At 38.0% G+C, this 19,081-nt stretch overlaps 2 protein-coding genes across 2 annotated transcripts in view; one reads left to right on the top strand and one right to left on the bottom strand.

Moving 5' to 3' along the window:
• The window catches only part of LOC129740625 (protein RUFY3), a 114,712-nt gene that overhangs the window by 80,984 nt on the left and 14,647 nt on the right, over positions 1 to 19,081 (bottom strand). The gene's annotated exons all lie outside the window — the stretch shown is intronic.
• LOC129740624 (endoplasmic reticulum metallopeptidase 1-like) lies at positions 1,876 to 17,699 on the top strand. Its single transcript, XM_055732353.1, has 5 exons — positions 1,876 to 3,327; positions 16,035 to 16,559; positions 16,917 to 17,128; positions 17,185 to 17,473; positions 17,535 to 17,699. Exons 1-5 carry the CDS (start codon positions 1,903 to 1,905, stop codon positions 17,697 to 17,699), a joined length of 2,616 nt encoding a protein of 871 aa, XP_055588328.1. The 5' UTR covers positions 1,876 to 1,902.

The following is a 19,081-nucleotide window of genomic DNA, read 5'->3' as shown; positions in this document are numbered from 1 at the left end:
ATCTATATATTCTCTGATAGTCAGGCCGCTCTTCGAGCACTAAGTACCTTCACATGTTACTCCAAGCTAGTATGGGAGTGTATTGTTGCACTAAGAAACCTGGCCATACGGAACAGAGTATTTTTATTCTGGGTTCCAGGCCACTGCGGTATCCTAGGGAACGAAGAAGCAGACCAGCTAGCCCTGTACCACCGAAAAGAAAATAGTAAAAATAATCTATTTTATCGCAATATTTTGTTATTTTGTTAAATACTTTACTCGAAACATAAATAGATATTTTAAGTGAAGTGCCATGCAATGTTGAATCATTTTAACATTTTTAAAGAATTTAATTTGTGTCTTCTACCGACTTAAACAAACCCTCACGAAAAAGCTCGTGAAAATTCTGAACAGTGTTACTAAAATTTAATATAATTATTTTATTTCAATTTTTGTCACAATTTTTGCAAATTTTCAAAGGAATCTCAACATATCCAAGCTTTAAAAAGTGTAATTCTAAATTTTTGGATAAATTATGACCGATTCCTTTTTAACTCAGCAATGTCAAATTTATTATTACTAACCTACAAAAAACCCCGTGCCGTGCGTAAAGAAGATTGTCTTGTGTTAAACTCTCGAATTGAACATTATCACTCGGAAATTAAAATATTAGCATCTTTTGAAAATTTCCAAATTTAAAACAAAAATTTAACTTTGATTCGTTTGTTTTTACATGATTGATAGTTTTTTTAATGAATCATGATGTGCGATACTTGACAACAAATAATAGGAGACTTTTTGAGTTTCTCATCTTGTTCTTCGAGGCAGTTTTAAACTGTGGGTTTCGGTAAAATTTGTGATTTATTTTTCAATTTCGATTGAAGAGCGATCAGAGTATTGGAAATTTAAATTATAATTCTGAATTTTGAATTTTGGGTTGAATCCTTGATCTTGAAACCAAAACTGAGTTTCAGTTTCCTTTTGTCAATTTTTCCCGGTTTTGGGTCTAAATTCCCGGTTTTCCCGGTTCGATTTTCAATTCCCGGTTTTTTCCCGGTTTTCCCGGTTCTGTGGCCACCCTGGACACACCATCCTCCTTTCAATGAGTAGGTACATAGGAGGAGGGAGGTGAGCGCAATACAATTTTGTGAGCATAAGTTCTCAATTCGAAGCCAACAAATGGAAACAAATATGGCATAGAAAGGTATTTGTAGCACCCGGTGTAGCAATGCACACCGGGTCAGCTAGTACTGAATAAATATGTTTTATCTCAATGATAAGCCTAAAAAATCTACTAAAATGTATGAGAGAAAACAGGAACAAAAACCACAGCGTTTAGTCAACGTTGGGTTGATGCCTCAGTCCGTACCCATAATCAAAATTCCTGGCAGGACGAAAATGAATAATCGGCATACGGAGTCAGGTTAGAAGGTATTTTAAGAATGGTCCAAATAAAAAAGTTAATTTGAAAATAAACATTGCACAAAAAAAATATAAGCACAACCAAGTTTGATTAGCTCGAACCCCGATGGGTAAGAGAGTACGGGCGCTCGTCAGTTACCTGTTGAGTTGTTAGAACTTTCGTAGTCAAACGCTGTCCGTTGTCTGAGCACGTTTGTAGTTAATAAGTCTGTCCGATAATGGGAACAAGATAAGCATGGGAAACACCATGCCACATCATCGTTGGCCACAATGGTCAGGGGAAAAGTATCAACATTTATGAAACTAAATGATCAATCTAAAGTAATTAACCGGAGCTACCTAATTTTTAAAAAGAAAGAATGATTTTATTTTGAAATTTTAATTTTTTTTCGCCAGTAACATGAGCCCACTGTGTTTTTGATTGGAAGCCGAATCAAAATCGCCTGAACTCGGTAATCAGTTTGTGTTCATAATTGACGCGATTCGGAGGCATTTGGCAGAATGGTGAAAAACAAACGGCCGGTGTCTAAAACGGAGCGTTTCAAAGTTGACAGTGATTCGGGCAATGTGCATCGCGTTGAGGCACATTGGAGCTGGCTGGTGTTGGCACTTGTTTTGGGTGCCGGTTCAGTGACCAACTACTTCCTGACACATCTTCCGGAGGCTCGCACGGTTGCCGATTTGGAACGGTTTGATGGGATATTCATAGCTGAAAGAGCTTGGCAGGATCTGAAAGCTTTCAGCGATCTTGGTCCGAGAGTGGTCGGGTCCAAGGAAAATGAAGCATTGGCAGTGGATATCTTCAATCGTCGGATTGAAGAAATTCGAGCTACGTGTCATCCGGATCAAAAAGTTGTGGTAGAGAACCAGATCGTAACCGGGGTGTTCAATTTTACTTTTTATGGTACCTCCATGACAACTATGTATCGGAACGTGCAAAACATTGTAGTCAAACTGGAAGGTGAAAGGGAGGAATCTTTGCTGCTAAATTGCCACTACGATACGGTGCCGGGAAGTCCGGGAGCAAGTGATGACGTTGCCAGTTGTTCGGTTATGTTGGAGATACTCCGGGTTATGTCCCGGTCCCCCCAGAAGAACCTGTATTCGGTCGTATTTTTGTTCAACGGAGCGGAAGAAACCTTGCTACAAGCATCTCATGGTTTCATTACCAAGCATCCTTGGGCCAGTCAGATCAAAGCCTTTCTCAATCTAGAATCTGCGGGATCGGCCGGGAAAGAAATTCTATTTCAAAGCGGACCCAACAGCCCATGGTTAGTTGACGCGTATGCCAAAAGCGTAAGGCATCCATTCGCTCAAGCCATGGCCGAGGAACTTTTCCGAACTGGACTCATCCCATCGGATACCGACTTTCGTATCTTCCGAGATTACGGTAAAATTTCGGGCATCGATCTGGCCCACTTTCTGAACGGATATCGATACCACACCCGGTACGACTCCCTCGAATATCTTTCCTTACCGGTGCTCCAAAGAACCGGGGACAACGTCCTAGCGCTAACCCTCGAAATCGTAAACTCTAATCACCTTTCGGAAAATCCACAAAGCCCACCGGCACCCCGAGTGTTTTACGATTTCTTAGGATTAGTCTTCATCAGTTATTCCTCCCGCACCGGACATTTTATCAATGCATTGGTGGCTGTACTGGCCGTGTTGATACCTTATCGGGGGTTATCGGGTCGTCGCGCTTCCATACGCGTGGCGGCTTTCCGTGGATTTGGGGCCACCCTAGCCGGTGCACTGCTGGGCTTGGCTACCAATTCGATTCTGGCCCGGCAGATGGAAATACTGGACGGCCGCATGGCCTGGTACAGCAATCTTTGGCTTGTGCTGCCCATGTACGGTGCCCCCGCCCTTATCTGTCACTGCGTTGTACAAATGCTACTGGACGTGATTTTCGCCAATAAAAAGGTGAGTTGTTCGTTTGTGACGTATCGACTGCTTTAGAACATGAAAAGGATTGCATTTATTGGAGAAATTGTACACTTCGGTCTGGTTTTACACAGATTTTCGTTTAAGCATAGGGTTGCCATTCGTCCATCAAAAGCGGGACATGTCCTGCTTTTTTGATGAATGTCCCGCCGTCCTGCTTTTTCCTCAAAATGTCCTGCTTTTTTAAAGGAAAACTTTTACCAAGTTCACTGACTTACACTGGAAAAAATCAAATTTCAATTCATTGGTTCAACACAAAAAATCCTCCCAATACGTCTTTTTTTCTCAAAATAAGCAACACAACATAAAAAAAATCAAATACACCTTTTTTCAAAATAACCATCAATTTTTCAGAGTTTACATGAATAAACTAAAATACTAATAAATAATACTAAAGTTACAGTAAGATTCTGATTCAGTTAAGCGTTTTTGGAGCACGTTCAAACAAAGCAATATAAATAACTTAGGTATGAAGAAAATAAGTTTTTTCCAACTGATTTTTAGATCTTAATTTTTCGACAGAATTTCAGTTACCATACTTTACCTTAAATATTCGACTCAATAGTCTAATGAATAAAATGATGGAAGCTTTCTTAAGTTTTTAAATTTTTAAAACGAATATGACATTAATTTGTTAACACACAAAGTTTTTTATACGCGATATCAAATCCGCTGTTTAAATCTAGAACATAAAATAATTTTCTCACATAACATGTTGATTTGCGAGAACCGTGGAAAATAACCGTTGTTATTGCAAAAAAACTTGTAAATGGAAGTCATGTAAGAAAAACTTTAATGTACTTTCTATTTATGAACAACTTTGGCTGATGGTATACGTTTAAATTTGACAATACAATGAAGCTTTTTTAAGTTAATTAAACGTCCCACTTTTTTCGGCTGTGTCCCGCTTTTTTGTCGTGAAATGTCCCGCTTTTTTTTTAAGTATCTGGCAAGCCTATTTTAGCATGATGGTGTCAAAGGGAAAATATGAAAAACACTTAGAAATTTTTGAAGTTGGGACGGCATTTCGATCTAAGACATATGATCTGAAACAGATGTTTACAGTGTCTAGCAATAACAATAATATAACATGTTGAGAACAGGATGCACTGTCTAAGAGTGCACCAGAACAGCACCTGAGATATTGAGATGGTTCTTACAACTCGTGGGGACAGTCTTGGTGAAAATTTGACAATCGTATTTACAATAAGGTATTTTTATTTGAGGTTTAAATTACACCAAGTCTCCAGAATTGTAACAATTTTAGTTCCAACAGACATTTTGGGATAGCTAAATAGCATATTTTGTTGCTGAAGAAAACACTGAAGGGAAATTATAAATTAGGTCGATAAGGAATAGGATAGGATTAGGAACTAATCAAACCAAGTAAAACGAAATCAATCGAGGTGCAAGGATTTTGAAAAGCAATGTTGGCGGAATAAAAACACGGATAGCTTTAAATTTTTGACAAAGTCAACAGAAAACTCAAATTGATCCGTGCCTCCATGGACAGGTCATGGAGGAGGAGGTTTTCGAAACTCTAATTTAGCCATAGAGCAATAGAAATACCAAAAAATGCACAATAAATAATGAAATGGATGTCTAACTGATTGATATTGATGTCTAATTGATTTTCTAACTCATAATTATCACACAAACTCAAAAAATTCAAAATTCTAGTGATAAAATAAACCAAAACTATTCAAAACAAATCATAATGCAAGTTTCGAATCAATGCTATTTCCGGTAAGTCATTGATAATTTTTTTTAGAATGATGTTCCTTTTCCTGAGCTAGAAATTTGCTTCAACATAAATTCTAAACAGTCTAGTTTTCAGATTTGGAAAAAATATTTCTGAAACACAGATTAAAAACTAATCTGAACTGAAAAAAAAATTCAAAATGAATATAATTTGGTCACTTAAAAAATTTAAGTTGTTTATGTTACCATCAATTTGTAAGCGTAGCTTTTCGATTGAATAACAACGAACAATGTTATGCCCTCTTTGAAGTTACGACGTGAAATCACTCAGTTTAAACAGAACAGGGTAGTGGACTGAATTCACGTCACGAAACTTCAAGTTATTCTGAACCATTCTTTAGATACTTCAAATTTTATGTACACTTTTTTTAAAAAAAAAAAAGATATCTTGTTCCGACTTGTACAATCATAAATTTTCAGTATTTTTTCCTTACTTTATCCTTATTTTGACCGGCACTTAATAGCAACATACTGAGGTACCGTAGAACGTGGTAAAATTGATCACCGGGGTAACTCTGATCAACATGGAATTTTTTCACATAATAATCAATAACTAAGTCTAATGTTGAAATATCTAAAAACTTTTTTCTAAGATATAAAACCTATACGTTGAGTTTCAAATTGGGAAAAACTTGGTTTGTTTTTGAAAATTTCAAATGTGAGTAAAAATGTAATTCCTAAATCTTGAAATGAATATTTTTCGAAGGCTCGCAAACGAATCTTCCCTGATGAAATCAAAGCGTTTAGAAGCAGCAGGTTGATTTATGTGAGAGTTCAACTTTTTTCCTTAGTAAATGCAAAGTTTTGATGTAATTTTTGTTGTATTTTGAGGAAAATTTTTGATATTTAAAAAATAGGGACATTTTCAAAGAGTAAGCCAGTCTAGGCCAAAAGGCTAGAAACCCTATCAAATTTAGCCCCTTAATTTATGCAGAATCATTGTCCATTTTTCGATTTTAATTGTTGTTCGGCCTTAACACATTAAGGACCGCGATGTTGTTTTTATTTTGAACCTCGAAGAAATCTAAACCCAGAAACACCGAAATTCAGCATTGTACATCTCAGAATTCACTGGACCAAGGTTACTAATTTAGTATCTAATTTGAGCCATCGAAAGTGCTGTGTTCAATTTGGTAGAGTTGCAGGGTTAGTTTTATATCATTTGAGTTTGTTCCGAACTGCCTGATCAATGTTACCCCAAAGCATCAAATTCTAAACAAAGACAAAATCGATTTTTAAATCAAATCAAGGCCGTGCGAACGGGGGGGGGGGGGGGTGGGGTTTAGGGGTTTAACCCCGCCCCCCATGAAGATTTTTCCCAAGTAAAATTTTCACCGTTGTAACGGTTAAAATGTATTTGAAAATAAGTGTTAACAAGCGAGTCAGAAATTTGTCTCGCCTCCGGCGGAATTTAGTCTTCAATCACCCTTGGCTTGAAACATTTCGATCTACGACATATTCGACGTTTACGAATTGAACCTAGCTTTGATTCTTAGTTGCAATTTAATTAATCTTTTGTATAGAAACTCAAAACTTGACATACAGAAACTTTACCTCGTCTTCAGAATGGATTTTTATTAAGAAGTATAACTGAATAAGAACAGAGTTTGAAACGAACCATTTTTTTATTAAAATAAATCGTTTGTTCTTCTAAATGCTTGACACATTACATAACTTACACAAGGCCACAAAATTTACATTTTTCTGAGGTGCAATGAATTAAAAAGGTTATTTAGATTCGACTATTTGGGTACCCTGAATATGAATATGCATTATTTTTATCAGCTTTTGTCATTAAAATGACTTTAGAAAATAAGTAAAAAGTATTTGAGAAATTTCTGCACTTTTTATACAATAAATCAAACCAAAAACATATCATTTAAAAATCAAAGTTTTAAATGAATTTTTAAAGAATTCAAGTAATTTTGAGTTCTGCGAAAAAAGTTATATAAGTTTTATGTTTTTTTAAAATTTTTCTCATTTATCAAATTTTTAAGAAGTTTTGAACAAAAATTAATTTTGGATATTTTTTAAGCATACATGTTATCTTTTTGTAGGTTTCAACAAATGTGTCTAATAAAATCAAGTTTTGTTTACACTTTCTGTAGTAATATCAAAAATATTTGTAATGATATCTTTCCATTTTTTTAAATTGTTGAATTTTGCTTTTTTTTAGATCATGCATCATATTTATCATAATATAATCCCTTAACCCTTCGTTTCATGATTTTTTATTTTTCCTTAAAAATCATTTTAAACAGTTGAGAATGATGAGTACATCAAGAAAAAAAATTAAAATAAAATACGATTTTTCCATTTTTCCATACATTAATTGTTGCAAATTTGTTACTTTATGAAACGAAGGGTTAATTGGATGAAGTATGATAAACAAATCAGCATAAGATTTTCCCATATATGTAGGTTTGTTAGTTAATCAGTTATCAATTTTTGATTTTACTTAAAACTGATACATTTCAAAACTCCTTATCACCAAAACTAAAAGTATTCGAAAAAAAAATTGATAAAAGATTCGAGTTCAGTACGCTAAAATCTACCAAATCAATCATTTAAAAAAAATAAGCACCAACATTCTGTTGCCTTGAGTCCTCAATTAAATTACGTAAATTCTTATCGTGAAACGTGTTTACTAAAAGAAACCTCCTAAAATGTTAAAAAAAACTAATCTTTTTATTTTTCATATTTTGTTCAAATTTTCAAATAAATTTACCAAATTTTATAGTACAGTTTTTTTTCAATTCTTTTATTAACTTGCCGATTTTTTTAGACAAACTATTTAAATTTTAATAATAATTTTAACAAACCCTCAACCCAACCCAACAACCCCTCAATCTTTTTTTTTTATAAGAAAAATATAGTTTCAATCTCCTTATTTTTCATTTTTTATCAGTTTTCATTGATCATTCATGAAATTTTCCATTTCCCAACATTTCCATGTGAGTATAATTGAACATAAAGTTATTATTTTGAACTTCAAAAATGAACTTTTGAAGCCATTTATTTTGATAGCTGGAGGATTTTTATATAACTAGGTTTTATCTCTGACTTCTTTCAGTGGCACCTTTTAAATAATAATAGAAATATACTTTTTTTTTATCCAATTCAATTAAACCATCAATCAGTGAATAAATTCTTTAAAGTTCAAAAAAGTTATTTTCAGTTATCGAAAATTCACATTATTAATCGCGATTAAATATTTTTTATTTAAATTCAAAATACTACAGCGGAATTTTTCAATCAACATTTCAGTTGCAAATGAAGAAATAAATTTTAATTAAGATGAATAAAAATTAACAACTATTATCATTTTCCTAACAACTTATCATGGAAAACTATCCACCTGATTTTACATTTATTTAAGAATTCAGATTTTTTTTGAACTTTTAAATTCTTTTGAAACAAATTTCTTGTTCAGAATAAAGAACATCATTTTGAAAAAAAATATCAACTTTTTAGTTTGTGAGGTAATCATGAGTGAGAAACGGTGTTAAAAATTCCTTTCCTTTTTTATTGTTCATTTTTGGTATTGTTATTTTTTTTTGTTAAATTTGAATTTCGAAACCCCCCCCCCCCCCCCCCATGGACGGGCCCTTCGCACGGGCCTGAATCAAATTGTATGCTTTTAAATTATCTAAAATTCAATTTGGTTGAAAACTTCTTTGAAATTTCCTTAAATGGGGAAAAGTAAATAAAAACTTCTCTAACTCAAAAATCAAAATTACTGGAAGTTTTGAGGAAAGTTGGTAATTGATTTAAAATTTTTATTTTAAAATATTTTTTTTTTAAGTGCAGGAATTTCTTTAATGATTATAACTTATGTTTATAAGTTATTTCAATAGCAATAGCTGATAGAAAAATTACATATTTATATTCGAGGCACCCAAATTAGTTAAAATCACCTCGAAAGAATGTCAATTTTGTGGCCTTGTGTAATTTATCAAAACCTTTTTGAATGTGATGTTGAGCATTAAAAAAAAAACAAGAAACACTAAATCAAATTAAGACTTAAAATGGGTTTTTGAAGAAAATTTCATATCAGCATAATATATGTTATGGTATAGATTTTTTGTAAATCAAAATTTTTGGTAATAATGAAGAAGATACTAGATTTAAGATTTTGGTTTTGCTTATTTTGATGATCATTTTGATCTAGAGTCGTTTTGATATTGTCTGGATTTTGAGATGAAAATTTCGAAAACAATTGTCTGGATTTTGCCAAAATATTTTAGATAAAAATCTATCGGGTTTGTCCGGCTCAGATACGTTCCGGAAAAATTCTGAAATAACAATAAAAACTGTCTCATGTTTGAATTCCCTAAGCCCTTAGCTAATTGTATTTCCTACACAGAAGAGGTTGCTAAATTTGGAGTTTTTTAATGCAGCACCCAAAATGAGCGGTGGTTGTTTCCTTCCTTTTTTGTCTTGTGAATGGGATAGGGAGAAAGGAAATTTCGTTTTGTTTTGTTCCTCCCTCTCTTCTGGGAGGGCATCATAGCGGAAAGCAGCTTAACGCCAATATTGTGCAAATCCCATGCCAACAATGTGCAAATGTCTTCAGGCCATGATGGGAGTAAATCCCGATCTGTGGTGAATTAATAGGGATTTTCGCAATGTGCACGGTTTTCGGTAGTTGACACGGTTTTTTTGCGCGTTTTTTTCTACGGGATACATATACCATTGATATAAAAAAGCTTAGTGTACTTTTATTATTTGTTTATTTGTTTATTTGTTTATTTGTTTATTTATTTAATCCATCGGACTGAAAGTCTAAATGGATGTGATGGGAAAAGCACTAGGCAAAAAAACCCATCTAAGAAGATTACATAAACGATATAACAGTTATCAGGAGACAAAACTAGCACTAATGGATTAACAAAATAGAAGCTAACTTAAAAACGCTGTACAAAACAAAAATTAACTTAGCATTGCAGCTCGTAAGCGGTTCACAAATGTATCACTGGACAAATTAAAATCAAATTCACTATATACATCATTGAATACTGCACACATGGCACGAATAGGCTCGTTCTGACCATAAACCGTTCGATGAAAACCAAGCCGAAGAAATTCTCGCGTTCTCATTTGTCTAGGTACCACGTTGAAATCAATTCTTTCAAGGATGTTTGGTGCATCGATAGCACCGAGCAGCAACTTTCCAACAAACGCCGCCTTCAGGAATTCACGTCGGTCAGCGAGGCTGTCCAGTTTAAACCAGGAACATCGTTGCAGGTACGTGGGAGATTCTCCCAAAACTGGCCAGGGGTAAATCCGAAGTGCTGAGCGGGTAAATTTCGATTGCACGGATTCGATTCTTCTGATCCAGGTATCGTGGCTGGGGCACCAGACGACAGCCGCTGATTCAAGGTGCGAGCGCACTAAAGCACAATAAAGAGTTCGTAGGCAACGTAGATTTGTGAATTCCTTGGTGGTTCGCAGCATAAATCCCAAATTTCTGTTTGCTTTTGCTACAACATGATTCAATTGGTTTTCAAAAGTTATTTTGGAATCCAGAAGCACACCTAAGTCCTTCACAACGGAAACTCGTTCAAGTGCGGTATCATGAAGAGTGTAATTCCAAGTCAGAGGATTCCTTTTCCGTGTAAAGCTTATCACGTTACATTTCGCCACACTGACCGTTAAGCAATTCAAATTACACCACTTAAGAAATTTACTCAACATTTGCTGCAATTCTAAGCAGTCGCTGTAGCTTTCGATTTTCCGATAAATTTTCAGGTCATCAGCATACAACATTCTACACCCCGACGGAAGAGCGTATGTTATGTCGTTGTAGTAGGTGCAGAATAGAAGAGGTCCGATGTTGCTTCCTTGTGGTAGTCCTGAGTTATTCTGGAACACATGGGACTCGGCATTTCCGAGACGGACAGTAAGAGAACGATTCGTCAAGAACGATTCAAACCAGAGAATGAGTCCTTCTTCGAGTCCGAGATGTCGTAGTTTTGCGAGGAGCAAACTATGGTCAATACGATCAAAGGCAGCCTTAAGATCAGTATACACTGTGTCAACTTGACCACCTTTTTCCATAGTGCGAATGCAGAATGAAGTGAACTCCAACAAGTTTGTGTTCGTCGAACGTCCCGGGTAAAACCCGTGTTGATCGACAGAAATGTACGACTTAGCGGCATTAAAAAGTCTCTGTGACACCAGGATTTCCATCACCTTAGAACAGGCACAGAGGGAAGTGATTCCCCTGTAGTTCGTTATGTCGTGCTTATTACTTTTCTTGTGAACCGGGAACATAAACGACTTCTTCCAAGAACTTGGAAATTTACCAGTGCGAATGGACAGGTTGAAGATAGCTGACAGTGGCTTCAACATAGCCTCAACACAATTTTTCAAAATATTAGACGGAATTCCATCAGGTCCTACAGCTGAAGACGGTTTTAGCTTTGATATCGCTGCTTTAACTTCATCCTCCGAGAAAATAATTCCCGTTAGATTGAGCATGTTGCAAGGAACGTACCGCAGGGCTCTTGCGATTTTAGTAGACGAGGCATGCGAAGTACTGAAAACGCTGGCGAAATGTTCAGCAAAAAGATTACACGTCTGTTCCAAACTAGACGATTTATGCTCGCCTAAAAACATCTCCGATGGGAACCCGGTTTCCTTTCGCTTCTCGTTGACAAAAGACCAAAAACGTTTCGGGTTGTGCTTCAACATAATTTGCATGCGCTCAACGTGTTGTGAGTATCGGAGTCGATTGTAGCGTTTGTACTCATTGCTTGCAATACCAAACCTGCGTTTATTGAATGGATTTTTATCACGCGACAAGCGTCTTATAGCAGCAGCTCTTCTGCGTTTCAGCGTACGCAAATGTGCATCAGACCAAGGTGGTTTACGTAGAGGACGCTTCAATGGGACGTGATCTCGAAATGACTCGTGTAACGTAGAGGTAAAAAAGTCCACAGCCTGATCTACGTCAGTGACATTTTCGATGAACGACCAGTTGGTGCATAACAATATTTGGGATATTTGTGCAAAATCAGCTCTATAAAAATTCAATGAACATGTGTCAGTTGCGCTATCAAACGGTGTGGTTCCAGTGTAGGTTGACGCAATCAATAACGGTGGGTGATGAAGATCTGCTTCTATCAATGGTTCCATGGCGGTCGAAACGCTGCAACTTTCTGCAGCGAATTCATTGATAAAAACCAAGTCAAGGATGCGGCCACGGATTATCGGATCGGATTATCGTTCCAAACAATGCATTTGGATGAAAAGCCGTGTGAATAATCGAATTTAGTATCCGATACGGAGTCCACAAGCTGAGTTCATAAAATATTTGACTGATGTCATTATTGCAGTTTCTCTCGGATTGGCTGGTGAATAGTGAATAATGTGCGAATATGAGCCTCCTAGTGGTCTTATCACTTCTTAATCACAACTCGTATCTCAACCTTCCCGTGGTTGGCTGGAATGCGAGTAACTTAAGCGGAGATCTGGTACCCAACCCCGGTGGATGCTTTGATCGCATGCAGACTGAGAAGGTAACCTACATTTCAACGCAAAAATAAGCTCCGATAATCAAGACTTTGAGCGCATCATGGGGCACTACCGAAGCAACCAAAAGTCCCATAAAACAGGTACAAAAAAGCTTACTCAGCCCCATCATTGATATGAAGTACGTTTAATGCAGCTCAAAATTTATGTTCTTATTGATAATTTCAAGTTCCAAACCAAGTCTTAATGATCTTCTATTCAGCTTCCTCCGGCCTTTTAATTCAGCTTCAGCAGAAAAATTGCTCAATTGCTTCTTTCCTACATTTCCTACATATATCGCATCAGAATGGTTTCTGAAGTACCAAATTACTTATTGGAAAAAAAACTTTCCCGGTTTGGGAATCGAACCTCGACCTTCGTGGTGAGAATCGAACACGCTACCATAAGACCACGCCTAGATGTTGTTCTAACTGAAACTAAAACTCGAAGTGGTGATGTGATTTTAAAAGCACCTCAATGCACTTTTTGTGACTTAGTAAATCCCGTTTTGAGCACTTTTGTGCCCTTTATGTGACTTAAGTCCCTTACTGCGTACATATAAATCACTTTTGCCACTTTCAACTTCATTAATGAGTACATTTAGTTCACTCAAGGAAATTGGGCAGTTGATTATCTTTGTCAGCCAATATGTAACTTTCAAAGTCTTCATTGAAGTAAATATGTGACTTTTAGTTACTTCCCAGCAAATATGAAATCGCATTAAAAATGATAACTCGAGTCTTAAAAAACGTTACTGCGAATCGTAATTCTAACTAACGAAAGTAAATGGTCGTAAAAATCGTAACTTTAATTCGGATTAAATGGTTAAAATCGGATATGATAAAAAGTCCGCCATGTTTGCAGATTTTGAAGACGATTTTGTTCCTTTTTTCCCCGCGTGGGTCAAGTGAGAGAACAGCTTCGTTGTTCTCTCTGCGAACAGTAGTGCAACCAGATTGCTTAAAAACAGATGGTGTATTTGCAAGAATTGCCCAATGACAGAGGCAGCAAAAATTGTCGCTGGCAACGGTTCACATGCGTTGAGAGAAAAAACTTGTGCTCTCTTGCATTTTTTCAGTATGTATGTATATGGTATCGTATATCATCCAAATCGTATACTATTATCGCTTTAGCCAGAAGTTGAAAATATGTATGTATATTGCCTCCATTTTGGTAGGTAAATGCTGTTTTTTCGAGTTTCATACGATCATTCTATAATGTATATGAGAAGTATAACAAAGTTGTTAAGAAATATACCTACAAAAATGTTTGCTGGGTTAGGTATGGTCTAAGACAGATAAGAGAAAACGTAGAGCTGTTTGTAGAATTATGTGGCAACAACAGCATGGTGATCGGTGGATCGCTCTCTTCTAAAGTTCTCTGGGTAAAGTTTGTGGAAGAAGAAGTGAATGGATGTCGGATGAAACTTGGAGGATGGTCGATGATTGGAGAAAGGCGGATGTCGGAATTGAGCAGGCATGTACCGGGTCAGCCAAAGCAGCCTCCCGCTTACGATATGCGGAGCTGGAAAAGGCAGTTAAACGAGCTTGTAGACGAGACAAGAGACCCTGGACAAATTCCCTAGCCGAAGAGGGAGAAAGCGCCGCCGCCAATGCAGTGGAGATATCCGATTACTTTATTACATTTCTCGCCGTCTCAGTGGTGCAAGGACTAATGCAAGAATGCCGCTAAAAGATCGAGCAGGTCAGTTATTGATCGATCGAACAGATCAGCTCAAACGATGGCCAACAGAACCCGCAGCTCGAAGCGCCAACAGTAGGTAAGTCGCATTAATGGCGTCAACTCGACAGCGCCATCGCTGGATGAAATAGAAGCGGACATCAAAGCCATGAAATCCAACAACGCGCCTGAGATTGATTGCATCCCTGCTGAAATGCTGAAAGCCGACCCTGCCTTGTCAGCACAAATGTTGAACCGTCTTTTCGCTGACATCTGGGATACTGCAACATTCCCGGCCGACTAGATGTAGGGTATCCCCGCAAAGGTCCCGGAGAAATGAAACCTGACAGAGTGCGGTAACTGGCGAAGCATAACGTTAATCTGTACAGCCCTCAAAGTACTCTGCAAAGTTATCCTGAACAGGATCCAGGAAAAAATCGACGGCAACAAGCTGGATTCTGATCCGAACGGTCATGTGTGGACCACATCACAACGTTACGAATCATACTGGAACAAATCAAGGAATTTCAGGACTCTCTTCTACTGGTGTTCGTTGATTTCGAAAAAGCATTTGACCGACTGAACCACGGAAAACTTCGGGCTGCTCTTAGACGACGAGGAGTCCCAGAGAAACTAGTCCATCTCATCGGAGCACAGTACGAGGCATTTTCGTGCAAGGTTTTGCACGACGGTGTCTTGTCCAATCCAACCCCGGTAACTGCTGGAGTGAGACAAGGATGTATTTTATAAGGGCTGCTATTTCTCATCGTAATGGATGAGATCTTGACTGGTTCGATTGACTGTAGACCACACCGAGGATTGCCGTGGAATTCTTCGAAAATGGTGTGCTTCCAATATCTTGGTAGCCAGAGAACGCCTGTGGTGGTACCAAGAAAAACATCGAAACTCGGATCAGAAATGCCCATTTGCGTTTGCGAGTCTCCGAAACATCTGGCGGTCAAGTCAAATCTCTCTACGAACTGAAATCCGAATCTTCGATTCAAACGTCAAATCCGTATTGTTGTACGAGTGCGAAACTTGGTGTACCTATGCGGTGACGACGGGAAAACTGCCAGTATTTGTGAATCGCTGCCTGCGGAATATCATCCGCGCTTGATGGTCTGGCCTGAATCTCACATGAGGAACTACATCGCCGGTGTCATCAAAGGGAACGTAAGTGGAGATGGATTGGGCACACGCTGCAAAGTTCCGTGAGTTCGAGCCCAAGAGCAAACATAGATCACAGTTGTACCGGATAAGTTTTTCAATGACTGTCCGCCAACTGCATCATTGATGTAAATCGCGAATGACATAAAGATGTTAAAACGACTACAATCGAAACAAAAAAAAAAAAAAACAAAAAAACACACTGCGAAGAGATGAGAACGAGATCTGCAGACTTGACTGGAATCCAGAAGGACATCGAAGGAGAGGCAGACCCAGAAACTCGTTTTGGCGTAGTCTAGCCGCCGAGATTCGAACTGTCGACCAAAACCTTGACTGGGACCAAGTGAAGACGCTGGCTCCGGATCGTTGAATCAAGAATCTAAGCGTTTCTCACTATAATAAAACAGTTATAAAACTATCTGCATCTTTTCAAATGCTAGTAAGCTTAATCTGTGTTACCCACACAAGTCCGGGAGGGAGTCTAGCTTTCTCGTTATATTGACATCTTGAAAAACTTCTTTAACAATTTTAAACACAACTTAACGTTTCATTGCTCTTTTCAGACCACCTTAAGTACCGGAGCAACGATTCAAGCCCGGCTCATTGGAGTAAATGCCTTCTGGAGTGCCGTGGTAATTCTATTGTCCCTAGCCGGTTTCCGCAGCGGGTACATTTTCATGATCATCCAGCTGTGTTCCCTGGCCTCGGTCTGCCTGAACATCGTCCTCAAGCTGCAACGGTCGTCCCGCGCCTGGATCCTGGTCCATCTGGCGTTCCAGTTCGTGGCCGCCGTTTGGTCCTCGTTCTACTATTTGGTGTTCGTGAAGCTGTTCGCTCCCATCGCCGGTCGATCCGGAAGCGTCGTTAATCCAGATTTCATCATTGGGACGATCGCCGTGCTAGGAGTATTGCTGACCGGAAGCTATCTGTTGCCCCTGTTCGGATTGGTTCGGAGGCCCAATCGGGTGTTGGCACAACTGTGCGGGCTGGCCCTATTTGGCTTAGCGTTAGCCCTATTGACTCCACTTGGGTTTCCCTATCGAGATGCTTCCGGTGGAGAGCCCACTACCCAGAGGCATCTCGTTACGGTAAGTTGGATTCAAATACCGTTATAAGTTGGGTAGGTGACCGTTTTTTTTTTAATTTATAGAAATAGTTTTTGACACTATTTTGTAATCAGATGGCAAAATCGTGTTTTTTTAAGAACATATAAAGAGTATGACCCAATTGGGAACAAATTTTTATGTGTTTCTAATGTTCCAATGTTTTGAATTTAATGGCGCCATTGTGTTCAACGTAAAATTTTACATAATAATCACCAGTTCACACAAAACAATATGCGTCGTTCCGGAAATATTAGACATTTATCTTACAAAAAATCTTTTATAATTTGGCTCATAAACAAAATCTGAAAATCTCTTTTTGAATTTCTGAAAAAAATCCAGCACACCATGCGCTTCTTCCACGACGAGCAAGGGCTGCTCAAAGATATGGACAAGGGCTTCCTGTTCGAGGCACAGGATATCAATGGTGCCCGATCGTTGCGGCAAATTTTCGAAAACGAGGACCTAGTTCCGGTGGAGCAGATGCCTAGTTGTAAAACGGATTTTTTCTGTGCCCTCCCGTTCGATGCCATGTGGCGGCAGGTGCATTTCGAGTAAGGAATAATTTATTTGAAAAAATATTAAAGAATTAAGAATTTCTTGTTTACAGTCAATTCTGGCTACCGACCGAGGACTTCCCGGTGACGAGCAACATGTTTACGTTGGCCTTCAATGGAACGGAAACGGTGAGCGGAAACCTTAGACGGGTTACCTTCGTTGCCGAGGGAAGCATCCAATCGGCATTCTATGTGGGTCCTAAACCGGGAGTAAAATTGGTACGTTGGAGTCTTCTGGATTCGGTGGCTCCTCCGGTTCGCTTCAACAATCAGGATGGCTATTTCGTTTACATTAGCCACGGACTACCGGACCGAAGCTGGCCAATAACGATGGACTTTGAGGTTTATCCCCAATCAAATTGGGTTTCAGCCGAAATTCTTATAAACCCTTCTTCCTTTTCAGGTGCAAGACGGACATGCCGGTTCCATTGTGGACATTGGGGTCATCACCAAGTACTGGGAATCGCACGATACTCACACCGACGAGTTCCGAGCTTTGCTAGAGAAGTTCCCAGCTTGGACCAACGTGGTGCCGTCGGTGGCCGTAATCAACGTTTTCGAATTGTAGCTTGTTTTTTTCTGCTTCAAAATTTGGAATAAAATTCGAAAAATCTACAGGGACATGTTTAAATTTTGTGGAAACTACTCCAAACATTAACTAAATAGCACTAGCATATCACAGCTCGGACGGCACAGGTGTCCCTCGCCCACTTGGGGTCGATTTTGTTATCCAACTTCCAATTTCCACCGTGTCGGATGGATAGGCACAAGGGCAACGGCTTCTGCTCTGAAAAATCGAGACTGTCTTAACTCCAATTCCGGGATGGGATTATTAGTTTGTTTTACTCACCCTACTACCTGGTTTACACATCTCGGAATTAGGCTGCGATTGCCCAAAACTGTTTTTCAGTGCTTTTGCATTTTTGATGAAATTTCGTTAGATTAATGATAAAATAATAAATAAATTTAATTTTTAAAGTATTTTATCCGTGTGACTAGCACTAAACAAAAACACTTTGTTTTGGTTCTGTACTCCTTTGGTCAATTCGCAATCGAATAACAATGGATCAAGGTGGATTTGATTTAAATCAAACTGATTTAAATATGTTGGAGTAGGCCGATCTTAGGTGAAACTAATCACAGCAATCGAGATACTCCAATGTCATTAGCTCATAAGTACAGTGAAAACCCGATTTTGTCACACACCGATTTTGTCTGCCCCCGATTTTGTCTACCCCCGATTTTGTCTCATTTTTTCACCCGATTTTGTCATCATTTTTTATTCAACGCAAAAATACTAAATATCGCCATTTTTTCATTTCCGTTGAACATCTTGAGGTTGAAATCATTCTGAAGGGACAAAACTGATGGATGATTGCATCGAGATTGAAAGTTCTAGTCTGGGACGTATCAAGATTTTTATACAAAAAAATCAAGTTTTAAACAGGTTTTTTATTAATCAAAGTTGTTGAATACAATTATAATGGTATAAAAGAACATATTCAAGTAATCTTAAGGCTGTGTTTTATTTGTTTGAGCTTTCTTCAAAGCAATCTCTCTGATACGTTGCAAGAAGATGACATGATCTATAGAGAGATCTGAAGCATCAGCCCAATCAACTATGTTGTCCAACATACGTACAGCTTCAGCATCAATTATGTTTCTTGAAATTTCACATGAATCATTTGGGGCAGATGCCGCTGATTCTGAGTCTGGTGCTACATCCGAAATTTTTAATGGCTCCAATGATTCGAGGGGCTCGTTTAATGCTGACTGATCATCCAGCGTCATGTTCAGAATTTCTTCATTCGTAAAAGCTTTACTTGCATATCTCTCCTCAGGGTCCTGTGGCAAAATAGTTTCATCGCGGTTGTTCACATCAATCAAATGGATCAAGGGAACACTATCTTCGTCAACGAGTTTGTTATTCAAATTAATTCCAATTTTCTT

The sequence above is a fragment of the Uranotaenia lowii genome, chromosome 1, assembly GCF_029784155.1.
Source record: "Uranotaenia lowii strain MFRU-FL chromosome 1, ASM2978415v1, whole genome shotgun sequence".
NCBI classification, from domain to species: Eukaryota; Metazoa; Arthropoda; class Insecta; order Diptera; family Culicidae; genus Uranotaenia; species Uranotaenia lowii.
This window is presented reverse-complemented; position numbering and strand designations above follow the sequence as displayed.